The sequence below is a fragment of the Procambarus clarkii genome, chromosome 77, assembly GCF_040958095.1.
Source record: "Procambarus clarkii isolate CNS0578487 chromosome 77, FALCON_Pclarkii_2.0, whole genome shotgun sequence".
Taxonomy (NCBI): domain Eukaryota; kingdom Metazoa; phylum Arthropoda; class Malacostraca; order Decapoda; family Cambaridae; genus Procambarus; species Procambarus clarkii.
Genome location: NC_091226.1, coordinates 20,639,433 through 20,658,959, shown reverse-complemented (window position 1 = coordinate 20,658,959; position 19,527 = coordinate 20,639,433). Strand labels below are relative to the sequence as shown.

At 45.9% G+C, this 19,527-nt stretch overlaps 1 protein-coding gene across 3 annotated transcripts in view; it reads left to right on the top strand.

Moving 5' to 3' along the window:
• mei-41 (meiotic 41) overlaps positions 1-19,527 on the top strand; it is a 641,172-nt gene that overhangs the window by 137,233 nt on the left and 484,412 nt on the right. For all 3 annotated transcript variants that reach the window (XM_045729178.2, XM_045729176.2, XM_045729177.2), the window contains one exon: positions 10,888-11,015. In XM_045729178.2, coding sequence (XP_045585134.2) covers positions 10,888-11,015 — 128 coding nt within the window. The remainder of the gene's footprint in view (positions 1-10,887; positions 11,016-19,527) is intronic.

Genomic DNA, 19,527 nt, shown 5'->3' with positions numbered 1-19,527 from the left:
TTGGTATCAAATTGTTTGCACTCTAAGGGCGCTTATTTTGAAACTATTCCAAAGTCGATCGGATAAAAAATGAATTTTAAACAAATATTTTTGCATTGGATACGAGCGCTGTCCACGGCTAGGACTCCAAAGAAAAAAAAAGTGGATGTGAGCATCGTCCACGGCCATTGATACTGTTAAGAAGGAAATCATAGCAAAGCACGAGCGTGGTGTTCGTGTGGCTGATCTCGCCAGGGAGTATGGCAGATCTTCCTCAACAATTAGCACCATTTTGAAGAGGAAGGAACAATTTAAGATGTTTGACATGGCCAAAGGAGTTGCCAAAGTTACCAAGAAACATCCAAAACTCCTAGATGATGTTGAAAGGCTACTGCTGGTATGGATGAATGAACGTCAATTACATGGCGATAGTGTCTCTGAAGCTATCGTTTGTGCTAAGGCAAGGTTGCTGTGTGTGGACCTTGTCAGGAAGATACCAGGTGCGTCATCCGAAGATGAGGAGTTATTTAAGACAAGCCGTGGATGGTTCGAGAACTTTAGGAAAAGGAGCGGAATACACAATGTTTTGCGACATGGGGAGACTGCCAGCTCTGATAAAGCTGCTGCCGAGACTTTTGTGCCACAGTTCCAGGAATTTGTTGATTGGGAGCAGTTCCTGCCCCAACAGGTTTTTAATTGTAACGAGACTGGGCTGTTTTGGAAAAAATTGACAAAGAGGGCCTACGTCACGCAAGAGGAACATTCGTTGCCTGGCCACAAACCGATGAAGGATCGGCTCACCCTCGTGCTCTGCGCCAATGCAAGTGGCGATTGCGAGTTATAGCCGCTGCTCATCTACCACTCAGAAAATCCACGAGTGTTCAAGCATGTAAGGTGCACAAGACACGGCTGAATGTAATGTGGAGGTCCAACAAGAAGTCCTGGGTCACATGGGTCTTCTTCAGTGAATGGGTAAATGACGTTTTCGACCCCATGGTGAGGAATTATCTCGTCGAGAAGCAGTTACCACTCAAGGCCTTGCTTGTGCTCGATAATGCACCTGCGCATCCTCTACAAATGCAAGATGATCTGTTCCCGGAGAATCAGTTCATTACCATCAAGTTTCTTCCTCCAAACACCACTCCACTCCTCCAACCCATGGACCAGCAAGTCATTGCTAACTTCAAGAAGCTATACATGAAGGCTTTGTTGGAGATGTGTTCATGTGATAGACACCACAGAGCTGACCCTCAAACAGTTCTGGAAGGACCACTTCAATATCATGGGGGCTTGCGTTTGATTGATAAGGCCTGGGAAGGAGTGTCACGGAGGACCTTGTTACAGCCCTACTAGAACGCAACCGAGTTTTTCTCTGATGGTAGTGGAGTTTGGGAATCCGGCCCCAAGTTAGTAGAGGCTTTCAAGGGGTGTGTTCCGTAATGCAGGTTAAATTAAAGGGGGAGGGATACAAATGTTCCAATTTATATATATATTTACCACCACCATAAATAAATAAATAACAATCGCACGCGGGAATTATTACTACACGTATGTACAGTTGCGTCTTCCTCCGAAGACACTGGATGCTCAACGATGCTCACTCTGGGTAGCCCTGGTTCCTTCTTCTGTGGCCCACGATGAATCCACTATGACTATGACGAATCTACCCTGGCCACAGGCCAGCCAAATCACAGTCCCACTGGGTGCTTTGTCGTGGAGGCCTTCAACCACAATCCAGCCAGTAGCTGGCAGGTACCGATCAGCTCTGCTGTGTAGGCCACTCCACGACCGATACTAGCCGGTACTAGTGAGAAAGCCAGGGTATTGCACAAAGACCTTGTAAAGAAAACCCCTGGAACGTGTGATGCATATACGAAAGAGTTTAAGGCAAGCAGGGGCTGGTTTGAAAAATTAAAAAAAAGAGGTGGTATCTATAGTGTTGCGAGGCATGGGGAGGCAGCCAGCTCAGACAAACCAGCCGCTGAACGATTTAGTGAAGAATTTAAAGAGTTTGCAGAGGCTGAGGGATACCTACCGCAACAAGTGTTTAATTGTGACGAAACAGGACTGTTTTGGAAAAGAATGCCTAAGAGGACATACATTACCAAGGAAGAAAAATCCTTGCCCGGACACAAGCCTATGAAAGATAGGTTTACGCTTGTGCTGTGTTCAAATGCGAGTGGCGATTTGAAAATTAAACCCTTGCTAGTGTATCATTCTGAAAATCCAAGGGTTTTCAAACAGTATAAAGTGCAGAAAACCCAAATGTGTGTGATGTGGAAGGCTAATAATAAGGCATGGGTGACTAGGATTATTTTTTCGGAGTGGGTGAATGAAGTGGTGTGCCCTTCCATAGAAAAATATCTGCAGAAGAAACATTTGCCACTCAAGGCCGTGCTTCTCCTCGACAATGCTCCTGCTCATCCTCCAGGATTGGAAGATGAATTGATGCACAGATACAGTAAATTTCTCACAATAAAGTTCCTTCCTCCTAACACCACTCCTCTAATTCAGCCTATGGACCAGAAAATCATAGCGAATTTTAGGAAACTGTATGAAAGGGCACTTTTCCAGAAATGTTTTGAAGTGACTGAAGCCACAAACTTCACTCTTAAAGAGTTCTGGAAAGACCATTTTAATATTTGTAGTGGTTTAAAACTCATTGACAAAGCCTGGCAAGAAGTGACTCAAAGAACCCTGATCTCTGGCTGGAGAAAATTGTGGCCTGAATGTGTGACAGAACTAGATTTTGAGGGGTTTGAGCCTGTAAATGATGCGCCTATTGTTGAGGAAATTGTTACTCTAGGCCGGCAAATGAGCTTGGAATTGGATGGTAATTACCTAAATGTAGTTACAGGATGAGAGCTACGCTCGTGGTGTCCCGTCTTCCCAGCACTCTTTGTCATATAACGCTTTGAAACTACTGACGGTCTTGGCCTCCACCACCTTCCCACCTAACTTGTTCCAACCATCTACCACTCTGTTTGCGAAAGTGAATTTTTCTTATATTTCTTCGGCATCTGTGTTTAGCTAGTTTAAATCTATGACCTCTTGTTCTTAAAGTTCCAGGTCTCAGGAAATCTTCCCTATCGATTTTATCAATTCCTGTTACTATTTTGTATGTAGTGATCATATCACCTCTTTTTCTTCTGCCTTCAAGTTTTGGCATATTTAACGCCTCTAACCTCTCCTCGTAGCTCTTGCCCTTCAGTTGTGGGAGCCACTTAGTAGCATGTTTTTGCACCTTTTCCAGTTTGTTGATGTGCTTTTTAAGATATGGGCACCACACAACCACTGCATATTCTAGCTGTGGCCTAACAAAAGTTGTGAACAATTTCTTTAGTATATCGCCATCCATGTATTTAAAAGCAATTCTGAAGTTAGAAAGCGTGGCATAGGCTCCTCGCACAATATTCTTCATGTGGTCCTCAGGTGATAGTTTTCTATCTAGAACCACCCCTAGATCTCTTTCTTTATCAGAATTCTTTAAAGATTTCTCACATAATATATAGGTTGTGTGGGGTCTGTGTTCTCCTATTCCACATTCCATAACATGGCATTTATTAACATTAAATTCCATTTGCCTAGTGGTGCTCCATATACTTATTTTGTCCAGGTCTTCTTCAAGGGCATGACAATCATCTAAGTTTCTTATCTTTGCATCATCAGCAAACATGTTCATATAATTCTGTATACCAACTGGTAGATCATTTATGTAGACAATAAACATCACTGGTGCAAGAACTGAACCCTGCCGTACTCCACTTGTGACATTTCTCCAGCCTGATACATTGCCTCTGATTACTGCCCTCATTTTTCTATCAGTCAGAAAATTTTTCATCCATGTTAGAAGCTTACCTGTCACCCCTCCAATATTTTCCAGTTTCCAGAACAACCTCTTATGTGGAAATCTGTCGAAAGCCTTTTTTAGGTCCAGATAGATGCAGTCAACCCAACCATCTCTTTCCTGTAATATCTCTGTGGCTCGATCATAGAAACTGAGTAAATTCAGTACACAGGATCTTCCAGGTCGAAAACCATACTGTCTGTCTGATATTATATCATTTCTCTCCAGGTGTTCTACCCATTTAGTTTTAATTATTTTTTCCAATATTTTGACTATTACACTTGTCAATGATACCGGTCTATAATTAAGGGGTCTTCCCTGCTTCCACTTTTGTAGACTGGAACTATGTTAGCCTTTTTCCACACATCAGCTACAACTCCTGTAAACGGGGATGCCTGAAAAATCAGTTGAAGAGGAATGCTGAGCTCAGGTGCACATTCTCTCAGAACCCATGGTGAAACTCCATCTGGACCAACTGCTTTGTTCTTATTTAGCTCCTTGAGCATTTTTTCCAGTTCGTCTCTAGACACCTCTCTGTACTCTATGTTGTTCTCTGGAATTCTTATTGTATCTGGTTCACTGAAGATTTAATTTTGTACAAACACACTTTGGAACTTTTCGTTTAATGTTTCACACATTTCCTTTTCATTTTCCGTAAATCTATTTCCCATTTTCAACCTCTGAATATTATCCTTTACCTACAATTTGTTGTTTATGAATTTATAGAATAGACCTGGTTCTGTTTTACATTTGTCTGCAATCCCTTTTTCAAAATTTCTTTCTGCCTCTCTAATCACTGCCGTGTAGTTGTTTCTCGCATCTTTGTATCGCTTGTATGTTTGGGTGTTTGGCCTCTTCCTGTATTGATTCCATTTTTGTGTCGTTTGGTCTCTGGCTCTCTCGCAATTTCTGTGATAGATCTGTGATAGAATATTTCCTATTCTATCTGTGATAGAATATTTCCTATTCTATCTGTGATAGAATAGGAAAGTTTTTCACCAGTCTGTGAACTCTGTCTGGACATCGTAAGCAAATCCGAACATCCCCCGCTTTGGCGAACCATTGTTCGTCAAACCGGGTGAGTAAATCCAGCTTGAAAAGTGTGTGAACTAGCCGGAGATTCGTTGAATTGGATTATGTTGAATTGAGGTTATACTGTACTATCATCGCTAAATAATAGTACAGTATGTACATATATAATATATATATATATATATATATATATATATATATTTTATTAAATATGACCGAAAAAGTAAGATTAATAATTCTAACACGAATTTTCTCAATCTTTCGTACATTATGCTTCACTGTTGGAGGTAAATCAAAAATCACTTCTCCAAAATTCATTTTTATTTCTAGTCTGACGCGACACGGGCGCGTTTCGTAAAACTTATTACATTTTCAAAGACTTCACAAATACACAACTGATTAGAACTTGCATTTCCCTGATTTTATATCTACTTTTGAGTGAGGTGGGAAGGGTGATGTGGCATTACATTTGAGTGAGGTGGGAAGGATGATGTGGCATTAGAGGGTATTAATAGGGTATTAAAAGTATCAACACAAGACAGAACACGAAACAATGGATATTGAATAGAAGTGTTTGTAGAAAGCCTATTGGTCCATATTTCTTGATGCTTCTATATTGGAGCGGAGTCTTGAGGTGGGTAGAATATAGTTGTGCAATAATTGGCTGTTGATTGCTGGTGTTGACTTCTTGATGTGTAGTGCCTCGCAAACGTCAAGCCGCCTGCTATCGCTGTATCTATCGATGATTTCTGTGTTGTTTACTAGGATTTCTCTGGCGATGGTTTGGTTATGGGAAGAGATTATATGTTCCTTAATGGAGCCCTGTTGTTTATGCATCGTTAAACGCCTAGAAAGAGATGTTGTTGTCTTGCCTATATACTGGGTTTTTTGGAGCTTACAGTCCCCAAGTGGGCATTTGAAGGCATAGACGACGTTAGTCTCTTTTAAAGCGTTCTGTTTCGTGTCTGGAGAGTTTCTCATGAGTAGGCTGGCCGTTTTTCTGGTTTTATAGTAAATCGTCAGTTGTATCCTCTGATTTTTGTCTGTAGGGATAACGTTTCTATTAACAATATCTTTCAGGACCCTTTCCTCTGTTTTATGAGCTGTGGAAAAGAAGTTCCTGTAAAATAGTCTAATAGGGGGTATAGGTGTTGTGTTAGTTGTCTCTTCAGAGGTTGCATGGCTTTTCACTTTCCTTCTTATGATGTCTTCGATGAAACCATTGGAGAAGCCGTTATTGACTAGAACCTGCCTTACCCTACAGAGTTCTTCGTCGACTTGCTTCCATTCTGAGCTGTGGCTGAGAGCACGGTCGACGTATGCGTTAACAACACTCCTCTTGTACCTGTCAGGGCAGTCGCTGTTGGCATTTAGGCACATTCCTATGTTTGTTTCCTTTGTGTAGACTGCAGTGTGGAAACCTCCGCCCTTTTCCATGACTGTTACATCTAGAAAAGGCAGCTTCCCATCCTTTTCCGTCTCGTAAGTGAAACGCAGCACGGAACTCTGCTCAAATGCCTCCTTCAGCTCCTGCAGATGTCTGACATCAGGTACCTGTGTAAAAATGTCGTCAACATACCTGCAGTATATGGCCGGTTTCAAGTTCATGTCGACTAAGACTTTTTGCTCGATGGTACCCATGTAGAAGTTTGCAAACAGGACACCTAGGGGAGAACCCATAGCGACCCCATCTACTTGCTTATACATATGCCCATCCGGGCTCAAGAAGGGTGCCTCTTTAGTACAAGCTTGGAGTAGTTTCCTCAGAATACTTTCTGGCATGTCAAGAGGAGTACAGGCTGGATCACGATACACTCTGTCGGCTATCATTCCGATTGTCTCGTCCACAGGTACGTTGGTAAACAGCGATTCTACGTCCAACGAGGCTCTTATCCCTGTGGCCCGTGCGCCCCGCAGTAAGTCCACAAATTCCTTTGGAGACTTCAGGCTGAAGGCGCAAGGAACATAAGGAGTCAGCAGGCCGTTGAGTCGCTTTGCCAATCTGTACGTGGGTGTGGGTATCTGGCTAATGATTGGCCGAAGTGGGTTTCCAGGCTTGTGCGTCTTGACATTTCCATACGCATATCCAGGTTTATATTCCCCAATGATCTTTGGCAGGTGGAGTCCGGATTTCTTGGCGTTCACAGTTTCGATCAGTTTGTTGACCTTTGCTTTTAATTCGGCTGTAGTGTCCTTCGTTACCCTTTGGAACTTAGTTTGGTCAGAGAGTATGATGTTCATTTTCGCCAGATATTCGTCTTTTTTAAGAATGACATATATTGGCGACTTGTCACCTCTCCTGACAACTATCTCCTTGTTCTCGCGAAGGCTTTTAGCTGCCGCTCTAAGCTCGGGGGACAGTATGGTGCTTCTGTAGTTGCCTCGATTCTTTCCTCCTTCTGCAATAAGTTCTGCTTGTAAGGTATCTTTGGTAGTGACCTTCTTTTGTGTCTCGAGGTCGAATATGTCGTCCAACAGAATTTCCAACTCCACTTTCCGGGCCATTTCACTCGGTCTGGACATAACATGACAGTTTATGCCCAGATTTAGGAGAGTGACTTGGTCCTCAGTGAGGTTAATTCCTGCAAGGTTCAGGAAGCCATCTCTTGGTCGTGGAATTGCCATAGGTCCTCCATATAATGTTGTTAGTTTCTTGATAATCCTTGTTTCAGTGCTGAAGTGATGTTGGTCTGTGAGGATGTCGAGGTGTTGTTCAATGCGGGTACGGATACTATGGTCGATGTTGCTATTTCTCCACTCGTTTGTAGCATGAAGTAGTTGCGTTTTTTTGTCTTTGATTTCATTCTCTGCCTTGTATATCTGATCACGAATCAGATCCTGGCGATATTTTATCGTGAAGGCTTGATTCCTTGCTGCTGGGTCGTGCACGACCCAGCAGCAAGGAATCAAGCCTTCACGATAAAATATCGCCAGGATCTGATTCGTGATCAGATATACAAGGCAGAGAATGAAATCAAAGACAAAAAAACGCAACTACTTCATGCTACAAACGAGTGGAGAAATAGCAACATCGACCATAGTATCCGTACCCGCATTGAACAACACCTCGACATCCTCACAGACCAACATCACCTCAGCACTGAAACAAGGATTATCAAGAAACTAACAACATTATATGGAGGACCTATGGCAATTCCACGACCAAGAGATGGCTTCCTGAACCTTGCAGGAATTAACCTCACTGAGGACCAAGTCACTCTCCTAAATCTGGGCATAAACTGTCATGTTATGTCCAGACCGAGTGAAATGGCCCGGAAAGTGGAGTTGGAAATTCTGTTGGACGACATATTCGACCTCGAGACACAAAAGAAGGTCACTACCAAAGATACCTTACAAGCAGAACTTATTGCAGAAGGAGGAAAGAATCGAGGCAACTACAGAAGCACCATACTGTCCCCCGAGCTTAGAGCGGCAGCTAAAAGCCTTCGCGAGAACAAGGAGATAGTTGTCAGGAGAGGTGACAAGTCGCCAATATATGTCATTCTTAAAAAAGACGAATATCTGGCGAAAATGAACATCATACTCTCTGACCAAACTAAGTTCCAAAGGGTAACGAAGGACACTACAGCCGAATTAAAAGCAAAGGTCAACAAACTGATCGAAACTGTGAACGCCAAGAAATCCGGACTCCACCTGCCAAAGATCATTGGGGAATATAAACCTGGATATGCGTATGGAAATGTCAAGACGCACAAGCCTGGAAACCCACTTCGGCCAATCATTAGCCAGATACCCACACCCACGTACAGATTGGCAAAGCGACTCAACGGCCTGCTGACTCCTTATGTTCCTTGCGCCTTCAGCCTGAAGTCTCCAAAGGAATTTGTGGACTTACTGCGGGGCGCACGGGCCACAGGGATAAGAGCCTCGTTGGACGTAGAATCGCTGTTTACCAACGTACCTGTGGACGAGACAATCGGAATGATAGCCGACAGAGTGTATCGTGATCCAGCCTGTACTCCTCTTGACATGCCAGAAAGTATTCTGAGGAAACTACTCCAAGCTTGTACTAAAGAGGCACCCTTCTTGAGCCCGGATGGGCATATGTATAAGCAAGTAGATGGGGTCGCTATGGGTTCTCCCCTAGGTGTCCTGTTTGCAAACTTCTACATGGGTACCATCGAGCAAAAAGTCTTAGTCGACATGAACTTGAAACCGGCCATATACTGCAGGTATGTTGACGACATTTTTACACAGGTACCTGATGTCAGACATCTGCAGGAGCTGAAGGAGGCATTTGAGCAGAGTTCCGTGCTGCGTTTCACTTACGAGACGGAAAAGGATGGGAAGCTGCCTTTTCTAGATGTAACAGTCATGGAAAAGGGCGGAGGTTTCCACACTGCAGTCTACACAAAGGAAACAAACATAGGAATGTGCCTAAATGCCAACAGCGACTGCCCTGACAGGTACAAGAGGAGTGTTGTTAACGCATACGTCGACCGTGCTCTCAGCCACAGCTCAGAATGGAAGCAAGTCGACGAAGAACTCTGTAGGGTAAGGCAGGTTCTAGTCAATAACGGCTTCTCCAATGGTTTCATCGAAGACATCATAAGAAGGAAAGTGAAAAGCCATGCAACCTCTGAAGAGACAACTAACACAACACCTATACCCCCTATTAGACTATTTTACAGGAACTTCTTTTCCACAGCTCATAAAACAGAGGAAAGGGTCCTGAAAGATATTGTTAATAGAAACGTTATCCCTACAGACAAAAATCAGAGGATACAACTGACGATTTACTATAAAACCAGAAAAACGGCCAGCCTACTCATGAGAAACTCTCCAGACACGAAACAGAACGCTTTAAAAGAGACTAACGTCGTCTATGCCTTCAAATGCCCACTTGGGGACTGTAAGCTCCAAAAAACCCAGTATATAGGCAAGACAACAACATCTCTTTCTAGGCGTTTAACGATGCATAAACAACAGGGCTCCATTAAGGAACATATAATCTCTTCCCATAACCAAACCATCGCCAGAGAAATCCTAGTAAACAACACAGAAATCATCGATAGATACAGCGATAGCAGGCGGCTTGACGTTTGCGAGGCACTACACATCAAGAAGTCAACACCAGCAATCAACAGCCAATTATTGCACAACTATATTCTACCCACCTCAAGACTCCGCTCCAATATAGAAGCATCAAGAAATATGGACCAATAGGCTTTCTACAAACACTTCTATTCAATATCCATTGTTTCGTGTTCTGTCTTGTGTTGATACTTTTAATACCCTATTAATACCCTCTAATGCCACATCATCCTTCCCACCTCACTCAAATGTAATGCCACATCACCCTTCCCACCTCACTCAAAAGTAGATATAAAATCAGGGAAATGCAAGTTCTAATCAGTTGTGTATTTGTGAAGTCTTTGAAAATGTAATAAGTTTTACGAAACGCGCCCGTGTCGCGTCAGACTAGAAATAAAAATGAATTTTGGAGAAGTGATTTTTGATTTACCTCCAACAGTGAAGCATAATGTACGAAAGATTGAGAAAATTCGTGTTAGAATTATTAATCTTACTTTTTCGGTCATATTTAATAAAATATGTCTACAGGAAAGACTGCTACCAAAATATACTAATATATATATATATATATATTGACATATTGACATTTTTAGACGATGCTGTGGTCACAAGCTGAACTGCGGTGCTGTGAGCTCATGCTGTGTGCGCCTTGAAGGTTCACTCAGTACTGAGGCTCTCACACCCAGGAATATTGCCCACGATTTTTTTCTAGGTGGCGTCTGTGAACTATCGGTCGTAGCTGGACTATAGCTGCCCCTATCCCTCGCGGGGCATTTAAAATCATGAGCTAGAGCCTCAATCGTCTATTTATGTATTGTGCTGTTTCGGTAAAGTTACTTCCATCGTCTATATATGTATTGCGCAGTCTAATGGTTAAGGGAGCCTCCGTGGCTCGCCCAAAAAAATGGCGTTTCATTACATTCATCGCTGGTTTTATAGTAAAGAGACAGTATTAATTTATATTTATTTGACAGGTTGCCAACATTGTTTTGAAGAGGTTGGTGCTTGACGAGCTAAGTGAAGTACTTCCCACCACTACAGTGCCGAACCAAACTCCGGAAATGTCTCATGCTCAGTTACGGAAACGAAAATTCTCAGAAACGTAAGTTTCTGCACTGAATGTAATGTACTATGTTATTAAGAGGTAATTCTTTCCCCCAACTAAACTGAAATAAAGAACTTTTTTAGTAGCTGTGCCCTGCTGGACATAATTAAGCCATGTATATGAAGAGGTAGCACTTAGGTTAATCTTGTAATAGCCATAGGGACAACTCAAGAGTAAACACTATTATAAAATTGCATATTTGTTTTCTCCTTTTATTATATTCTATCTTTTGACTGCATTCACTATGTAGAATTATTATTGCTCTGCTAAATGTTCTTAATGATAGTGGTGGATAGGAAGATTGTGTGTGTACTTGCTTAATTGTGTATTTGGAGCACAAGATACACTTCTAAAGCCATGCTTCATACCTATTGTACTTAGTGCATTTATACATAATGACTTTCAAGTATTTTGTCATACTTGATCTTGAAGATGTGAATGGTGATTGGTCACCCACCTCTGGTTCAAGATGATTACAGTGACAGGGGGATTAGCCCTGTCGGCTTCCCGGAGCTATCCAGGCTGATATGGATATATTAGCTTTCTGGCATCAGTCAGTATGCATGGAGTTCTTGCCTTCAGTGGACCACGAGCCAGAAACTTGCTCCCTCAGAGAAGCACGAGGAGCAATGGCCCATAGAAACTCCCATGTGGTTGGGAGCATTCTGTGTCTGCTATCGACCAGGTCTGGCACCCAGAAAGGTAAGCACCCCAAAACAAACCCCTATTCTGGTGAAAATATTGCTACTGAAAACCGAACGAATGGACAGAACTCTCCAAACGATAATTAGCAAACGAACATGATACCATCACATTGCTGCCCTGTGGTCTGCACAACTCCCCCCTCCCCAAGAGGGGGAAGAGGGGAGGAGCCCCAGACCCTCACGCCGGCAATCCACCCTTCAGTTCTTGGCTGATGTGATACTGGCAGGTCATATGCCTCTGGCTCCAGATTTTCTCTCAGTTTCTGTGCCTTGTGGCGTGGACTCTTTCTACTGGTGATGTGCGAGCCAGGAGTCTTAGTGTTCGGTACTCGGGTTGCATGTGCCTAGGGTTTGCTTCCCTAGGTGCCCTATAAGTACTGCCCTTGGGGCTTGGGGCCACCTTCTACAAGTCACCTTGGGACCTACCTCCGCTGTGTCTTTTACTGCACAGTACTTGGCCACACTAGGAGTCAGCTGGGGTTTTGGTTTGCCCTTGGTTGGGTCTTGTGTGGGATGCTCCAACCACTTCCATGTCTCTTTCTCTGGCGGCTCTGCTTGGCCTATATTCCCACCTTCATCTGTTCCTGTGGGGCTCCCGGGTCACGTGGCAGTTGCTCGAGGGTTTGTGCTGGAGCCTGAACTTCACCGTGCTGGTCTACCTGTCGGGTCGGCTCTGGCTTCGGCGGCTGTTCTGGTTTCTTCGGGGACGGCCCTTCCGCCGCTCTCGCGATTGCTGGGTTCGGATCCTCTGTGGGACTCTCAGGTTTCTGTGCCGTGGCGCCTCCCCGAGCCCTCGCTTGATGTGTTCACAGATGCCTCGTCTCTCGGCTTGTGTTTTTGTGACCAGTGCTCGCCAGACTGTCCAGTGTTGGTGGGGTCCGTCCCTCCATTGGGCTCACATCACAAGTCGGGAGTTTGTGGCTGTTTGAATGTCGCTACAGAGGATTTGGGTTGCTCGCAGATCGACGATCCGGCTCCATTCAGATTGTTCCCCCAGTGGTTCATCGCCTGAACCTCGGGGATTCGCTGTGATCCTTGGCTCTTTGGGGCTGGTCACTTCGAGTGACTGCTGAGTTCTCGGGCTTTGGCTCTCCTGGCGGTTCACGTTCGGGGGGTGTCAAGCAGATGGCCTGTCTCAGTTCATTCCCCTTTCCATGGAGTGGACGGTCGACTCCAACTCGTTCAGTTGTCTCTGTCAGACGTATAGGACTCCGGAGGTGGACCTCTTCATGTTGGTGTGGTTGAGGCATCTCCCAGTATACATGGCGCCCTTCCCTGACTGCAAGGCCGTCGGGGTCGATGCCTTCAGGCAGGACTGGGTGAGGTGGGAGTTACCTGTACCTCATCCCCACAGTTCAGCTGTTGCTCCAGGTCCTGGCTCACTTGAGGATTTTCCAGGGAAGAGTTGTCCTTCTGGCTCCTTGGTGGCCAGCCCAGCCTTGGTTTCAGATGCCGATTGCTCAGTGTCCGAACCTGAGGGTCTTCCCGCGGCTCTGCCTCTTTCAGCAGATTGGTCCAGTCTGTTACGTGGCTAGTTCATTCTTCTCCTCGAGTCTTCGCGTCTGGAGCTTCTGACTCGAGTCTCACACAACTTGTATGGGGTGCAGGTGGCTTCGTTGTTTGTCTGCCACCTGCATGCTTTGTCTCGGCGGCAGTATGCAGTTCCTGGCAGTCCTTCGAGTTTTTCCTATCACTGCTTAGGTGTACTGTGGTCTCTGATAGGGTTGTTTTGTTCCTCCTTTGTGGTTGTTCCAGGACCGTCATCAAATGCTGAATACTGTCGCGTCATATCGTGCGGTGCTGGCAGAGCCGCTTCGGCTTGCATTCTGTATTGACGTTACTTCTGCTCAGTTCCGCAAGCTATCTTGTGCATTGTTTTCTCTCTGGCATGCTCATGTGCTGCCTGTGCCGTCCTGGTCTTTAGACAGGCTGCTCTCCTTTCTCTCTTCTCCTCGGTTTGTGCTGGCCTCTTCAGTTCAGAATTGTTTTTCTTTGGCTCTTTTTTTTCCTGTTGGCTTGGCCTTTGGGGATCGAGTTTGGAAGCTTCATGCTCTCCTCCAGGGCGGGGGTTTCCGCTCTTTTAGTTCTAGTTGTAGGTTTGTTCAGTTGAAACCTTCTCGTCCTTTTCTGGCGAAGAATGAGTCTGCTGCTTTCCGGAGGGGTCCTTGGGTTGTTGTTGCTTGGTTGGTCAGTCCGGGGGGTGCATCTTGTGTTTGGTTGCAGATCTCCACCGTTGTCGACGCGTCTTGGCCTCTCTGGCCATGGTCGCACTTCGGGGCCTGGGTTCCCTTCCTTCCTTTTACGGGGTTCAGGTCTCCCGAGTCGTCCCGCAGGGTCCTTTGGTTTAGTAAGTTGTCTTGTTTTTGTGTTAGGGCGTGTGGCGTCCGCCTCCTGGGATCCTTCCCTCTTTTTCCTTATCTTTGGTGAGGTAGCTCTGGGAAGCCGACGGGGCTTTACCCAGAAAACCAGTGTTAAATGTAATGAAACACCATTTTCAGTGTGAGACCCGGATGCTCCTCAGCACCCTCCCTCCCTCCCTCCCTCCTTCCCTCCCTTTGGTCGGCAGTGTTTTTGCATATTTTGACATCCAGCTTAAGAACTGAAAGGTGCATCGTCTGCACGAGGGTCTGGGGCTTCCCCTTCGCCCTCCCGGGGAGGGGGGGGGGGTGTGAAAACAGCTGCTTGGCAATGTGATGATGTCATGCTCATTTGCTAATTTTCGTTTAGGGAGTTCTGTCCACTCGTTCGGCTTTCAGTATCAATGTTTTCACCAGAATAGGGGGTTTGTTTTTGGGCACCTACCATTCTGGATGCCAGACCCGGTCAGTGGCAGACACAGAATGCTCCCAACCACAAGGGGGTTTCTATAGGCCATTGCTCCTCGTGCCTCTCTGAGGGAGCCATTTTCTGACTCGTGGTTATTGATAGGCAAGAACTCCATTCACATATACAGATGCCAAAAAACTAATCTATCCATATAAGCCTGAATAGCTCCAGGGATCCTCCGGGTCTCACCTAGAAAATGGCATTTCATTATATTCAACGCTGGTTTTTTATTCACTACATGCGAGTATTTTCTTACAATTCTCTAGCTCTGCTGTGTTTTCAGCTTCCTCTTGTGCATCATTTTTTAGTTTTTCCCAGCTGGAAAAGACTATCTCAATCCACTTTGTTTTCCTCAGTGTCTTGTACATTGTGGTTGTATTGTCTCCTCCTTTCTTATTAGCTGTAGTTCACCTGGCCTGTCTTCACAGCTTATTTATCTTATCTTTGGTCTCTGTCTAATGCCAGTTCTTCTTCCCTTCTAAGTTTTCCTCTTATGTTTTATAAAATGTTGGTTCCATGCTGGAGCTGTATTCTCTAGGACTGGTCTAACATGTTTTCTCTGGTGACCCCTGTTGGCTCCCTGAAGCTATCCAAACAGATAGTGCTATATTAGTTGGGTTATCGGTCACAGAGTCCTTTTGCCTACCAGAGACCACGAGCTAGAACCTAGCCCCCCTCAGATAGGCGCAGGGAGCAATGGCCTATGTACACTTTACATTTAATGTACATCATACTTGCCACCGACCAGGGATTGCACCCAGAAAAGTAGCCGAAACAAAACAGACCACTGTCTGGTGACAAATGTCCTGTAAAAAGCAAAAGAACTTCCCAATAATGAAAACAAAGAAGCAACATTTTGTTCAACTAGCCCCCCCCCCTGCTCATTAGTGCAGCTTCCCCCTCCACTTTGGGGGAGGGAAAGCCAGCTCGCAGGAGCCTGGCTATCAATCTTCCAGATTTTGAACTAATATGCTGGCAGTCGGACGTCTTCTCTGGCCTCGGTTGCCTGTTCTGGATTTTTGCCTTCAAAGGCTGTTCTTACCCATGTGTGGAGTGTTGGCCAGATGCTCTTGTGTTTCAGGGTTGTCATCCCTTGGTTGTTCAGGACTCGACTTCAGGATTTTCGGCTAGTGGAGCTCTCTGTGCCTAGCGCTGCCTGCTATATGCTATCATACAGCGAACCACTGTTTTCACCATATGCTAGTTTGCTAGTTGTGGGGTTTCAGAGGTTTTGTGTTTTTTATAGTTCCTGACTAATTTGCCTGTTGTTACGGAGGTCTGCTTAGCTCCTCATTTGGCTCTGCCTAGGGTGTGATGGCAGTCCTCCTCTATTGCCCCTGAGGTTTACCATTTGCTACTTGAGGTTAGTTTGCCTGCTTGGACAGGATTTACCGGTTATCTGGCCCAGTGCCTTGGCTTCCTGTGGGAGCTCGTTCGCCCTCCAGGCTCTCAAAAACCCCATTGGGCTTGGTCGTACTGTGGATACTTCTTCCGAGCCCACTCTCACCTTGTGCGAATTTGAGGGTTGCTCGTTGCCCCAGCCTGAGGGTGACGATAATCCATAACACACAGAAATCACAAAAGCGTGATGCATCAATGAACAAATCCACAAGGGCCATGACGATTATTCGAACCTACGTCTGAGAGCATCCCAGATGCTGTCATTCAGCATTCAGCTGAATGCTAAATGGTAGGTAGGGTTGACTGAATGTCATTGCTCAGTCGATTATGGCAGCGTCTGGGATGCTCTCAGACATAGGTTCGAATCCTCGTCACGGCCCTTGTGGATTTGTTCATTGATAATCCATACTGCCTCCGCCATACTGCATGTGGGTTGGGGACAAATACGACCCGGAGTCTTGCGGGACATGTTCCCACTTGTGTTCCAATTCACACATCCTCCTACTAATTTTCTGGGGTCTCAGGCGGCGGCCACATTGCACGAGTGTTTTACTGCGATGCAATGGGCCAGGTTGGTTGCCTGGTTTGAGGCCCTAGAGTTGCCCTGATTAGGTCTTAGGGATTCGGACTTGGGGACGTTGGTTGCTTCAGTCTTGGTTCAGTCTGCACCCACCTTCTTCTACTCCCGTGCTTCTGGCTCCCAAATGTCTGAGGATTTCGAAGTCGGGGTAGGGTTTAGCTCGGTAAAAGACTCGGGTAGGTTGGGGCTACCAACTTCCATTTTGGACACTGTGGTGGTTGAGCCTTTTCTTTCCGCCAAGGCTTCTGAGTCTCTCCAGCTGACTTCTTTCTTTGAAGCTTTTCCCCTGGACTCTGCCTTTCCTTCTGAGGCGGTGGGTGTGGATGAGGACTCTGCCTCGGGGCCTTTGTCTGTGGTTACCAGGGCACGGAGGGAGTCTCATGTTAAGAGACACATGGAGAGTGAAGCTCATGGGTTCCGTTTGATCCTGCTTGGGCCATTATCCCCTGAATCACAGGAGCTGCTTCTGCAGGGAGGGGGGGATTATCGTACCTTTTTTCCTTATGAGTTGGATGGGGCTTTCCCCCTAGTTGCAGTTCCGGGTGCCTTTGGGTTCCTTGGACTCATTTTTCCGGAGGTTTTCTTCCTCTTGGATTTCCCCTTTGGAGGTTCGGGAGGCTCTGGGCGCTTACCTTCTGCGGCACCCGGTTTATGCCTCAGTGATGGATCCGTCTTCATTGGAGTTTGGTTCTTCTTTCCCTTTTTGGGTGCATTATGAGGTTCCGGAGTCTTCCTGGCTGCCAGGCTGTCCTTTCTTTTCTCCTGGAGCGTGGTGCGGGTTTTGGCGTACACACACTTGAGTGGTGGGAGGTTTCTACAGTGTTGAAGGTATTCTTGGGTGGCTCTCTTGAGCCTCTCAATGAGTGCCTCTTCACTCCTGTGCTTCTTCATGATGTGGGTCTGGTGTAGCTTCATGCTCAGGTTCCCACTCTTTCGGCTGCTTTAGTGGCTGATGATCTTCAGACTCGTGGTCATTTGACTTCTTTCTTGCAATTTTTTTGTCTTCTAGAGCTGTCTTGGGATTGGTTTTCAAAAGATGTAGGGTTGCTGGGAGGGGGGGTCTCTTGGCTGCTTCAGTGTCATTTGCCATTCTGAAGCTGTTTGTGCTGACCTCCGGGAGTCAGTGTCCATGTTTTTTACCTCCCGTCTCACATGCTGGCAAGCTGTGCTTGCTCTTTCATTGGATTCAGCTTGGGCCCCTGGCTTTTCAGTCAGCTTCAGAGGTTTTGTCCTCTTTTGTTTCCAAATGACAGTGTTGCTCAGTTTTTGTCGGCGGTTTCTGCCAGTTGTCATCCCTTTTCTGATTTGTTGGTTCAACGGGGGATGAGGGGGGGGGGGGTCGTTCTTGTCCTTCCCCGATGGGTTGGGTCAGGGCTCTGGCTTGGTTTGGTCGAGGTAGGCCTGTGGTGCCAGTTTCTGAGATGGTGTGGTTCTAATGCCTACTTCCTCTTGTCAGCACAGTGTTTGCGTTGCATGTAAGTCGGGCTCTCAGGGTTCGCATGGGTCCTTTTGAGGGTCACCCCGTTGACAGAGCAATGGGTGAGAGACTGGCTCTTTTTTGCTCACATGTGGTCCTATGGATTGTGGGCTTTTTGGGTAATTTCTTGCGGCCTCTGGCGAAAGGCAACTAGAACAGAAAGCAATTCAAGAAATAAAGAAAAATCCAAAATATTTCTTCACATATGCAAACTCAAAAGCAAAAACCACTGCCAGTATTGGACCTATTCGTACGAGTGAAGGTTCATACGTGGAGGATGACAAAGAAATGAATGAATTCCTTTAAAAAAATGAGGTTTTTTGTTCCTTCTCTCTTGGCTGTTTCAAGACCATCATCTTACGCCGAATACTGTCGCCTCCTATCGTGAGGCGTTGACGGAGCCGCTGCAGCTTGCTTTCGGTATAGATGTCAGTATAGATGATTTTGTGCCATTTCACAAGCTGTCTTGTAGGTTGTTTCACCTCCGGCCTGCTCATGTGCTGCCTGAGCTGTCCTGGTCGTTGGACTGGGTGCTCTCTTTTCTCTCTTCTAGTCGGTTTGTTGTGGCCCCTTCGGTTCAGGATGGTTTTTCGTAGGCTATTTTCCTGTTGGCATTGACCTCTGGGGGTCGGGTTGGGGAGCTTCACAGTCTCCTCCAGAACAGAGGTTTCTGCTCTTTTGGTCCTGGTGGTACATTTGTTTGTTTGCAGCCGTCTCCTTCTTTTCTGGTGATGAGTGAGACTGCTGCTTTCCGGAGGGGTCCTTGGGATGTTATGCTTGGTTCGGCCGGGGGTGCATCATGTGTTGTGTTTGGTTGCGGCTCTTCGTCATTACCTGCGCGTAATGGCCTCGGTGGCCAGGGATGCGCTTTGGGTTGACCCAGTTTCCCTTCTTCCCTGTTCCAGGGATTGGGTCTCCCAGATTGTCCACAGGGTTATTCCGTCCAGCCAGTCTGTGGTCTATCCTTGTGCCCATGATGTTTGTACGTTAGCTACATTGGCTGCCATCTCTAGTAATATGTCTTTGGCTGACATTTGGGCACGGGGGTTTTTGGAGGTCGAACAGGATCCTGGCCGCTCGCTCCCTAGTCAGTATTCCTGGCACTAGTCGGGCATGTGTCACATTGGGTCAGCTGTTGCTGCCAGTTGTCTCAACTTCAAGTTAAGGGCCGAGCAGCAACTGCCTCTCGGGTAAGTCCCTCTTGTTTTATTTATATTTATTTATATACAAGAAGGTACATTGGGTTTGAGAGAATACATAGCATAGTATTTACAATCTTGTAAAGCCACTAGTATGCGCAGCGTTTCGAGCAGGTCCTTAACCCTTCAATTGCGCATCGCATCATATGATGCTTTGACCGACTTGCAGTAAATTGCGCATCGCATCATGTAATGCTTTGGAGTACTACGCAAGATTTAAACGGCCCGCGGATACACGGGGTTCACCACACCTTCATCAGGGCTCTTGTAAACAGACGCCATTTTAAAAAAAAATCGTGGGCCAAACTCCAGGGTGTTAGGG